Source organism: Corylus avellana, chromosome ca1 (assembly GCF_901000735.1).
Source record: "Corylus avellana chromosome ca1, CavTom2PMs-1.0".
In the NCBI taxonomy this organism is placed as follows: domain Eukaryota; kingdom Viridiplantae; phylum Streptophyta; class Magnoliopsida; order Fagales; family Betulaceae; genus Corylus; species Corylus avellana.
The window spans coordinates 47344491-47356367 of record NC_081541.1 but is presented as its reverse complement, the minus strand read 5'-3'; the positions used below and the strand labels follow the sequence as shown (position 1 = coordinate 47356367).

At 38.0% G+C, this 11877-nt stretch overlaps 1 protein-coding gene across 2 annotated transcripts; it reads left to right on the top strand.

Moving 5' to 3' along the window:
- Nucleotides 1–2913: 2913 nt before the first annotated feature.
- Nucleotides 2914–11149, top strand: LOC132182294 (uncharacterized). 2 transcript variants are annotated; one of them, XM_059595504.1, is made up of 5 exons: nucleotides 2914–3313; nucleotides 3394–3554; nucleotides 3760–3790; nucleotides 6889–6985; nucleotides 10821–11149. In XM_059595504.1, the coding sequence occupies exons 1-5, from the start codon at nucleotides 2951–2953 to the stop codon at nucleotides 10925–10927; spliced, it is 759 nt and encodes a 252-aa protein (XP_059451487.1). In that variant the 5' UTR covers nucleotides 2914–2950; the 3' UTR covers nucleotides 10928–11149. The 2 variants fall into 2 exon arrangements, with proteins under 2 accessions (XP_059451487.1, XP_059451479.1); XM_059595496.1 differs by having other exon boundaries at nucleotides 2917–3313; nucleotides 6883–6985.
- The last annotated feature ends 728 nt before the right edge of the window (nucleotides 11150–11877 follow it).

Sequence of the window (11877 nt, the reverse complement as noted above, 5' to 3'; positions counted from 1 at the left end):
TATTTAAAAAAAATTAAATATGTGACATGTGTCATCATCTGATTGGTCCACATGTCAGTCCTAACGGTCAACTAACGGATTGACTAACTTGATCCTTTATCAAAACTCCAGAGAGGTCCTGTGATAAAAATGAAACTACAGGAGGTAAAAATAAAGTTACCAAACTCTAGGGGGGTATTTGGTATTTAACCCAAAAAAAAATGAATACAAGATTAAAAGTTATATTTGTTATTTTAAAGTCGATCATTTTAATCTAATTTTGATTTAGTCCTTAATTTTTCAATTTTAATAATAAGGTCCTTGAATTTTATCCAAATTTCAAATATATCCCTTTCTTACTTTACTATATATATATATATATATATAAAACTTTTCTTTATGAAATTTCATGAGTATAAAGCTCTTACATCATAGAGCATATCGCTCTGAAAAATCATAGCTAAAAGCTATGAATGTTACAAAGTCATAAAAATGACTCAAAGCTTCCGCTAACCCATGTACAATTACATTTAAGGAATTGAAGGAATTGATCTGCTTCGTACAGACTAGATCTAGAACATGGGTAGCCCAAATACAAAACAACTAGAAACTAAAAAACCGACCTGAGAGTTAAGCCCCCACACCGATCTACTCCATCATCAACCCGAAAGCTAGGATAACAAATCAACCCGAAGGCCAGGACAAACAAAATAAAAAAACAAAAAACAAAAAGCCCACAAGCAACAGCGGAAGAGCACAGTATCGTAGACATCCCTTCGGAAGACACTCATTGACCAAAGAAGACGATCAAATCTAAGGTTGAAGAGACTAGATCTGGTTAGATCTACAAACTAGATCTAGAGCAACCCACCAGAAATGAAGACTGGTAGAGCATATAGAGAAGATACCGAGCACTGCTACCGTGAAAAGGGAGGAGAGAAGATCTAGATCTTCCCTCCTCTTTAAGTTCTTCTTGTTGCTGTGTAAAAGAAAAGAGGGAAGAATTATAGAGAGAAAGCAAAGACTCTCTCTCTAGAATACTAGAGAGAGAGATCACTTCACTATTCATATTAACCATTAATCATCTGTCACATTTATCATGTCAGTATTTATGCAAACACTCCAATATCATTAGTATCTATGTAAACTTTTTATTTTAAATTGGACTTTAAGTTTTCATTTTTAATAATGATTGGAGATTATGCCCTAAATTCCAAATTATTTTATGGGGGTAATTACTTTTATCCCCATCAATTATAATGTATTGTCAATTTGCCCTCATAAACTGACAACCTTACTGTTCGACCCTATCAAACTACCATTTTGTTCCTAAAACCCCAATTCCTTCAGTCAAAGGCGTTAACTCAGACGGTCAACCCGTCACGTGCGCCCCACATGCCATCTTGAAATTTTTTATCCCACTTTTGCCCTCACTTTGGACCGTTAAAAGAAATACAATAAAAATACAACCGTTAATTCACCAAATACTTCATGTCCCCACCCATCTTTAGCAATGGTCTGATAATCGAAACCGTCAGCGACTCCCCATTTAAATCGCACTCCGCAACAGCACCGTCCTGGTCCACTGCGTAGAATAGGTTGTTGCAATATATAATGTCCTTGCATAAAAACCTCGCGCCGTCTATGAAACTCGATGGATCGCCGTTATAAAAGTACGTGCAGGGTATCAAAGTCCACGATAGATCTTTGTTCTTGCAGTATGCCAAAATTTCAGATTTGTTGAAAATCACCAGCAAGATAAAGTTGTTCTGGCAGAGTGGGGCCGTTGAGAGAACGACTTTCTTGATAGATGAGTGGAGCATTTTCGGAAAAGTTTCGACGTGCTTGCGTCCTCCACACTGAATATGGAAAACGGAGGGAGGTCGAGTCTGCCTCCGGTGAGAGGGTTGAAGAGAAGGACCGCTGAATTAGGATACTCGATGAGGAACACAAGTCAGTCGTGCTTGCGGTGCCAAGCATCCTTAGGGAGCTCGCGATGGTGCATTATGCTGTCGGAGATGTCGAAGAACGAGCTATCGAATAGGTGGTGGGATTGCTCATCGGTGAGCATGAGCCATGGGAGCTGAGGATGGAAGTCTTTTAAAATACTTTACACATGAAGATATTTTCATGTGTTGGTAGCCGTGAATGGAGGGTCTAAGTGTCTTTTAACAGTCTAACGTGAACGCAAAAGTGGGATAGAAAATTTCAAGATGGCATGTAGGGCGCATGTGACGGGTTGATCGTCTGAGTTAACGTCTTTAACTAAGGGAATGAGAGTTTTGGGAACAAAATGGTAGTTTGATAGGGTCGGGCAGTAAGATTTTCAGTTCATGGGGGCAAATTGACAATGTGTTGTAGTTGATGGGGAGAAAATGTAATTACCCATATTTTATATCAATGTTTTATGCTAATATTTAAGTTTATAATGAATATAAGTTGTTATTCACCGGTTAAATCATTTATGCCATATAATATTGTACATGTTTATTATAATTATAAGTGTTGTGCATGTGAAAAAGCCATTTGATTACATTGAATATTATTTAGGGTGTGAGTAGCAGGGTTATCACATATTGTCTTTGTCCATAAACTTTGTAGTCTTAAACCTTGAATAGTTCGCAGTCGGTAAGGAAATTTAGAATTCTATTTACAAAAACTATTACATATCGAGTATTAATATTGTACCTTGATCAAGCGAAGCTAGAGGCTTTGGATTGATGTGTTTGTGTTATGCACTCAACCGACCATGGAATTATTTCTCTACAAAATACTATGGATAGGAACAACTATTATGTGTGAAAGTGAGGAACCACTAATTTTTTTTTTTTTGAATGAAGAGGAACCACTATTATGTGCGAAAGTGTGAGCATATGTAGCATTACTCGTATTTAAAACTTTGAAAAAGTATATATATATATATATATATATATGGCATAGATGCAATAACGACCGGAGGTTGGCACACCGTATGCACCAACACAGATACTCTAGTACCTACAGAGCAACGACGATCCCCATGCTCTCCTTCACCAAACGAGTGGAGGCCTTCGCTCCATGCCTCCGCTCCGCGGCTCAGCATCTCCGGTGGGCCAGGACAGATGCGGGCCCATCTCCAGTGCGGAGGCGGCGGCGGCCCAGTTCGCCGTCCCTGGCGAAGAAGGGGGAGGAGAAGTCGGAGTGGTGGATAGTGGACGGCGAGATGCACGAGATCGGTGATCACGTGCCTCCACGTGAGCGGTTCGTGATACCCAGGGACAACATCCCTAACAAGCGCCGCAAGCAGCTGCGGGAGCAGTTCATGCGCCGCACTCGCCTCGTCCTCAAGGAATCGGTCAGAGTCCTCAAATTCCTCTCATTTCTAAGGCATAACCTTCTTTCTTTCTTTCTTTTCTAAGTTGTTGTTGTATAAAGGAGCACGAGCCTTGGTGCAAGAAGTACATGGAGTTGTATCATGAGCTTAGAGAAAACTGGGAGAGGCTGTACTGGGATGAAGGCTACTCCAAGAGAATTGCCCTAGATCATGCCAACTACGACTCTGCTGAAGATGATGATCACGATTTTTCCCCACACAGGTTTTCCTTTTCACCTTCTACGGCTGAATTATCAGAATATTCAAGATTTTAGACAACTCTATTTCACTCATTGATGAATGTAACTCATATCAGAATATGCTTATTTTTTAATATTTTAGTAAATACGGCTCAATTAACTTGTAGTAGGAGTATCTACTGTTGACGATGAACACTTACTTTTACCTTTCTTTTGATTGTGTTTCAGGAGCAGGCGATCTGCTGCTGAGCCAGTGAAGGTATGGGTTTGGTTTGCCTTCTATATGTCATCTTGTTTGCTTTGGAAATACCATAAACAAGAAATTATGAAAAATGGGTAGGAATTGGAATTGGGAATTGAATTCATTAAGGGACTTACTTCTCTGATATAGAGTACCATAGAAACACAGTTCGACTATGATGCTGATGGAGTTAAGAAACTTGGGATTGGGTAAACAGGTCTTACTTGAAAGCACATTCGGATATAGGGTTGCTGATGCGTTTATCTAGGTACCACTGTACACTATTATTAAAACATAAAACACTGATGGGTTTATATTCCTCATACCTTCATTTTGGAGCTCCTTTAAGGCCAAGGCTATTTGGGATGGTGTTATTGAAAAGATTTGAGTGTTGTTTAGCCGGGTGGAGGATGATGTATTTGTATGAGAGTGGAAGGGTTACCTTAATAAAATGCACATTGCCTAATTTGTGGCGTCCCACATCGCCTGGGCATGGAGATGAAGATGTGCATATATATATACTTACACCCTTCATGACAGCAACACGTTTTAAAGCCGTGATGGGTTATGTCTAAGAGAGTAGTAGACTTTTTTGCATGCTAGCTAGAGAGGGTTGGGAGGTAGTCCTTAGAGCTGTGTGGAAGATGGTGTCATCTTGCCTTTTGTGGTATCTTTGGAAGGAAAGAAATGATACAAGTTTTGAAAACAGTGAGAGGACAATGGCTTTCTTTTTCAAACTCTTCATCATTAGCAGCTGCTCTAGATTATAATGTGCTTAGTTAGTTCTTATGATTTTCTTTACTAGTTCTCTTTTTCTAACTAGTTGTTTCTCCTGTGTAATCCGTGTGTACTTGAGTTGCGTCTTGCACTTTTAATGATATTTTGTTTACTTATCAAAAGAAAACTTTGGACAGTTTCTAAAATTAGAAATAGATAATTCACCATGATTTGGAGGACTCAATTCTGTGTGTCACAGCTGCTTGCGTGGACGTAATCACAATATTGTATGCACATAAAACTCACATAGGCTTGATGGCTGGTAGACAGTTTAGTTTCAGATAGGAATGACAGAGTCAAGCTCTTATACTTGATTGCAATTGCTATTTTATTTAAAAGTTATCTGCACACAATCACATAATTGCATGCGAACAAGCGCACAAAAGCCGGTATGGGTAGATTTTCTGATGTTAGAGTCGTGGATCTGTAAAGATTTAACCATATTACTTTCTACTTTCTATTTATGAACTGTTGTTAGTGGTTTGATGTGTAAAAGTACAAAAAGGTTTTGTTTTTCTGTGGAGACAAAGTTTAGAACTTGCTTTTTACATTCCTCTTTACTTTGATAAAATTATTACTAAAGGAAGAAAAGCAAAGTTGCAGAATAGACATCCATGATTGGGAACAGGAGTGATACCGATAGGCTGTTGAATATGGCCTCTTCAGCTAGTTCTGGTTATTTTTCTTTTGGTATACTGCAGTGAATAATTGAGATGGGAGATCTGGCAAACTAATTATTTGCAAATGAGGAATTACTGTGTTTGACACTAGAGCATGCATTTTTTTTTTCTCCTTCAAGTAAGTGTTTCTGGCTAGTGGTTATGCTAATTGGATGAGAACATTGCTCCATAAGAAGAAAGAAAAAAAATGGTTGTTAGTCATGATTCACTAGATGGAATTGCTGCTAGAAGGCTCAAGTGCAACTTGAATGTAGTAACATTTACTGCTATATGGTCTTGTATATGACCATCTCAATTAGGGGTGATCATTGAGTCAGCCCAAACGAACTGACCTGAGCCAACAAGGTTCGGTAGGTAACTCGTTGAGGGTATCACTTGTCCAGTTTAGGATGTTGGTAAACCCAATCCGATTATGTATATGTATATATATATGCAAGACCATTTCCAGGGCTCTCCTTTGTGCTTCCAGAGACGTGTAGAAGCTTCTCCCTTACCATTTCCACAGAATTCAAAGGCGAGTCCACCGAACCTACGCATGGATGAAGATTCAGCACTTTCTCCCTACTAATCAAAAAAAAAAAAAAAATCAACTCCAAAAAATAATTCTCTTAAGAAAAACAAGAAAGAAAATATTAGCAAGAGAAAAATTTGTTAGAGAGCAAGAGAGAGAGAGAGTCTTGTGTAGTTGGAAGTGCTCAATGAAGGAGCAAAGTACAAACGGAGAGAATCCTTCGTGCATGACAAAAAGTTTTTCTTTTCCTGAGCAAAAACCCTTGGTGATAGACATGGGTAAACGACTCTGCTGTCTGATTTAATGCATTTCTCTTTCTTTTTCTAGGCTGTCATTTAATGCATTCACTTGGGCATCATCAAGAGAATAAAAAAAGAAAAAAGAGGGATATTTGCATTTTTTATTAATGAATAAGATTTGCATGTTTGTAACGTCACGGCTGTGATTTAATGCATTCTTTTCTTTTTCTTGGCTGTGATTTATGGCATCATTGAGACTGCTTTTTTTTTTTAAAAAAAAAAAAACTAGCGCGGCTGCTGTTGCTTACTAGTAAAATAGGCTTGAGATTGAAGGCTTGAAAATTTGCAATTAGTTGACTTATCATCATCTGTGCTCATCCATATCCATCATTTGTGCTTGACATCTCTACTTTGGCTCTACTTGGTTGTGGAACCAATTCTTGAAGACAATCGAATCCCTTCGTGACTGCAAGGGCTTCCAGAACAGTGTCGGCCGCTGAGATTTTCTCTTGTTGGGTTGGTTGGTACCGCAACTACCAACCAAACTGATGGGTTCGGTTTGTGCTGGTAGCCAACCCCCTGGGTTGGACTGTACAAAAGACCGTCTACCAACGACCATTGGTAGGGGCTATATACCAATCCTAAGGGGTTGGTGCTCAGCCCCTATCTCTCCATTCATGTCTTTTCTAGTTTTTCCAGGAGAATAGTTCAAAAGAGGAAAAGGGAAAAATCTATTTCTTGTATGACCCTTATATATGCAAGACTTTTGTAAATTCTGCTATGAGACTTGCATATGTGTTTGTGTGCTAGAAATATCCTTTAATTCTGATTGAGATTTTGGTCACTTCATGGATAGTCTACTTATGTGTGACATTACGACACAAGTGACTGGATTTAATGCAGGACCAGGGTTTCAAGAGGAGCATGCAAGGTGATACCCGGGAAATGGTCAGCCAAATTCGGGATAAGTTTGAATATGACAGAGAGAAAAGAATGAGAGATAAAGGTACTTCCAATGTGTTTGAGCTTTTATATTTTTGCACAAAATCTTATTTCATGATTTGGTGACACCAACTTCTTGGGACTAGTCCACAAACCATTGCTGTAAGTAAAAACAATACTCTAAGTAGGAGCTTGAGCTAGGTTTATCTATCAACTTCCTAACTTGTAGCTAGGAGTCCAAGCTCAAGCTCAGTCTTCAGCTTCATATCTAAATGTGCTTAAGCTCAAATACCACTTGACATCGTGTAGGTGAGTTTGCTAAATGTAATTTTTTGCAACTGGCGTTAACTTTAGCCCCTTAGCTGGTTAGAAGAACTTCCCACTTATCACCAAATAGTTTTAAGCTAGTGCTGAAACTTCCCCTCCTAAGTCTTATGTTAGAGTCCTTTACGTAAGACTCCTAAAACATTAATGAGATAATTAGATAGAATCCTTGATTTTAAGCATATGTTGTCAAGCCATATGGTACAATCACTTTAGGAAAATGAAGAAAAAGAACCATATATTATCATAAAGAATTGTTCTCCCCCTCCCCCCCAATTTTTTTATTTTTTTATTTTTTATTTTTATATATATATGTTTTTTTGGTTAAGAGTCCTTTATGTAAGACTCCTGAAACACTGGTGAGATAATTAGAGGAAATCCTGGATTTCAAGCATAAAGTTGTCTAGCATCCACATATGGTACAATCACTAAAGGACAATGGAGTAAAAGAACTATATATCCAAAATAATTTTGACCCCCCCGCGGGGGGCAAAAGATTAGATTCTTTCATGTGATTGACATAAATTGCTAACCATGTGTATATTTATATGATATGCATCTCCTTCATCAGCCCTGAAATTATAATGAGCAAAAATCAAAAGCTTTTGAAGTTAGAAAGGCCTGACATACAAAGTTTATTATTTAATTAGGGTAAATTACACTTACTCTTCTAAGCTACTACCCTACTCTTAATTACCCCAAAATTGAAGTTTCAGTTTTAGTTTCCTCTGTGGTCAAATTCTACTGTATTTTGGACAGAAGATGTGCCACATGAGTTTTTGCCCTTCAAAATGACCATTTTGCCCTTGATTTGAGATCACGAAATGACCATGTTGTACTTGGGTTGATTATATACAAAAGCATAAGATACACTTGATTATTTTATATACAAAACGATGAGTCACCTCTAATTGTTTGACTTCAAATGACTCAAATAACATTGCACGAAAAGACCATAGTGCCATCCACTTCTATCAAAAGTCAGAATTGCCTCAAGTCTATATAAAAAAAAATGTATAAAAAGTTAGATACAATTGACTGTATCAATCACAATAATGTGTGTGAAAAGTCAATAATACCCATGTTTTGTAATCTGAAATGTAGTAGTTACAACACAATTCCAGGAATGTCTTAAGACACTGTGAGTGTAGATTGTGTCTCTAATCTTACCGTCATTGGGGATTTCCTCTTTTATCACCACAAGCACCTGGGAAACTCACGCAGGGTCAATTTTGTATAACAGGTTCTTGAATTTTCCCCACCATTACAAAACTGTGGGAAAAATCTGGAAAGCTTGTATGACAGGTTTTTCGTTTCGGTGGGTGGGTAGGATATTGTTTCGACCATAGATTTTGCATTTTGGTGGGTGGTAGTTTAGTTGCATAAGAGCATCTCCAAAAGAAAAGATCAAAATTTTTAAATTTTCGCTAGGGTAACTACACTTACTCGTCTCAAACTATCACTAAATTTTCAATATTCTTCACACTTCAAAAAGTTGCAATGTCTCATGCTATTCTGCTAGCCTGTTTACTTTTTTCATTGACTAAGATGGCTAACGTATGAAATGTCCATTATACCGGCATATCACCTAATTTGTAAAATGCCCATTATCACCCAATTAGTAAAATGCCCATTATACACCCTTTATACATGGATAGTAAGGTTTAATAGATTGCTTACTTCTAATTTCTTTATGTTTTTAGAGTTTAGGGGCTCTTTTGTATATTTTATGTGTATTAGGTTTGCGCCCCTCTACGCTTTTTGAGTTACTTATCCAAAAAAAAAAACTGATGACCCGTGGGTCATTTTTTGCTTTTTTTTTTTTTATGTTTTATTTTATTTTACGAATGGGTATTTTTGCTTCATTTGTTAGGATTTAATAGAAAATCATAACTGATGAGGTAATTAAAAGAGGCTAGTAAAATAGCAGGGACATTGCAATTTTTTGATGTTTGGGGGTACATTGCAACTGGGTAAGTGTAGTTTTCCCGTTTAGCTATTAAGACCCCAAAACTCAACTCCAAAAGACTCTTAACTAGAAAGCAGTTCTTGCTCTCGTTTTGGGGAATCCCTCAAAATGACACCTGTTTTAAAAGCGACTCTAGCACTCATATATATATATATATAATTCATTTTACTCTCTATCTCTCTCAAAACATCTCTCTTCTGTGATTTCAAACATTTTTCATATGATCTTGGCCTTGAAATCACGTTGAGCCATTGAACTCTGCTCTAAATTGAGGCGTGGGTTTTGGGTTTTGGTGAAGAGGTGAATTGGGTTGGTTTGTATTAGAAGAAAAAGCAAAAAGGGGTCTGTTTGGAGTGGAGGTGTGGGTGAGAATGGGGCATAGTTTGAAGAAGAGGCAAGGAGTGGGAAGAGGAGCAAGGGCTGAGGAGAATGTAATACTAGCATCATTCTGTTCAAATTCCATGTTCAGCACCACCATGTTTTCGATTTTTGCTTCACCCTCCAAGAATACCTTTTCATGCAATCGCTTAATACCTGTATTCTAATTATCTTCAAACAGCAAAATCTGACGGAGGGGGGAGAGTCAAATGCTTTGGCTGGATCATCATAGGCTCTACGGTGGATGGCTGGCTTTTGGTTGGCCAAGCACAATGTCAGTATCCCCCGGAGAAGTCTATGTGTCTAGCACTCCAGCATCCAAGGCATTGAGGGCTGCCAGCGAGCCTACTGGAGGACCATAGAGCTGGGTAGAGCACGGATCCACTTGACTCATATCCCTTACCTCCAAACCCGCTTCCTCAACTGGGTCTTGGCCCGTAGTAGGAGCCTCCCCAACCTCCCCAGCCTGCAAATTCATAACCCACTTAAAAGGGGGTTTAATGTGAAACGCGTGTTTCACTAGTTGTGGAGGCAGGCCTATTTTCTTTGCGATTGTAGCTCTGGAAAGCATCCCTAATAGTTGACTTCTCTTTCGTAACTGCAACAAAGCAATTTTTGTTCACTGCACACACCTTCCGCAGCTCCGCTATATATGCTTTATTCACTTGCCCCACAATATGAAATGGTAAATTTAAGATATTAGTAGAGTAGAAATGGAATCATTTCATTGTGCTTTGTGTTGAGAATGGGGGCTACCTTATTCCTTATTTTGGATTAATTAAAGAAATTAGTGTCACACTGCAGAGATTTTGTTAATGACTATTAAAGACATTTTTATGAAATGCTTACAGGGATCAAACCCATTACCTAGCTTACACTTTTAGGATTAGGCCCACCATAGTTGCCTGTAAAACTATTTGATCATAACTTATTTTAAAAAAACTACATAGATTCAGATGTCATGTAAAACAAAGATGAAGGATTTCATTATCATGTGACATCTAAATGCCTGACTTAGTCTCCCTTCAAACTTGGGGTGTATTTAGTGCTGTAAATTGCTTGGGATATCTGCCTGTGCCTTTGTGTAGTTGCCCAATAGATGAATGGTTCTTTGTTCTATTTTGACAACCATTTTGAATTGGGATGTTTTTGGTGCAATGCTAATGCATTTGATGTGTGTTGTGTGTGTGTGTGTGTGTATGTTTTTTTTTTATTATTATTATCACAGCATTTGCACCGATGAATGGAGGAAATGCTTATGACGTAGATGATTCAAACTCTTGGAAGCAGCCACTTGATGCTCAGAGATACTTCTCCCAAAGTGAAAGTGAGTAACCAAAGAAAAGGAGAGACCCGGCCTCGGGACAATTTTGCTTCAGTTTTTCTCCAGCTCTACTCTAGCGGCATAGCCTTAGTAGGAAATCTTATTTTAACTCAACTAATTATGTAATCTTTGAATAGTGTGTGTGTGCTACACTCGATGATATAAATGACAATCTAATGGAAGAAATGAGATTGTGCTGATTGCTAAATTACAACCTAGAGATATTGCCAGACTATCATTCTTTTTGGTATCAATAATAATAAGTACATGCCAAACAAAAGCTTGGATTGCTTTCTTTTTGTTTGTATAATTGTTTCCGTTTTCTATTGAACATAATGGCAGCAGATTAAACCAAGCAATCACTGCTAGATTGGAGGAAACGTTTCACAATAAAGCGCAGTGTACCACATCGAAAAGTTATGAAACAAAAGCGCTATTTACATAGCGACGTTGTCCTACCTCAAGGTAGTCTGGATGATGATGAACCATGGCTGTGCGATTAGAGCGTGACTTGACTGCGTTGTGGCCCCCCTAGGTCCCCTGATGCAAGTGGAGGATCGTTCTCAGCCATTATTGCCCATTACAGTAATGGCCGAAGCATCGTTCTCAGTCGCAGGTTTGACAGACTCTCCAGGATTTTTTATTTTTTATTTTTGTAAATTCAAACTGTTTATTTAATTATAGTTAAGATTAATTAGAGAAATCAACTAGTATCTTAAATAATTAATTTATGTGTTGAGAATAAATTCATTTTACAAGCTCATCAAATTTTGGGCCTTAGGGCTTATGGCATGCCCACAAAGCTATTAATTAAATAACAGGAGATGCAAAAGCTCTATTGGATAATATGGGTTATAGATTATCCAATTCAATGCTTATCTAAAAGAGCCCAAATCCAATCACAACTCTTCAGGAGATAATTCTTCAAGAGAACCAGTTTAAGTCTATCTCAACTCTTTGG

Excerpts from the sequence above, each read along its gene's own strand:
- LOC132182294 (XM_059595496.1), top strand. The coding sequence starts at position 2,951 with ATGCACCAACACAGATACTCTAGTACCTACAGAGCAACGACGATCCCC. Across the intron at positions 3,555-3,759 it reads CACGATTTTTCCCCACACAG|GAGCAGGCGATCTGCTGCTG; the intron begins GTTTTCCTTTTC and ends ATTGTGTTTCAG. Across the intron at positions 3,791-6,882 it reads CTGCTGCTGAGCCAGTGAAG|GACCAGGGTTTCAAGAGGAG; the intron begins GTATGGGTTTGG and ends GATTTAATGCAG.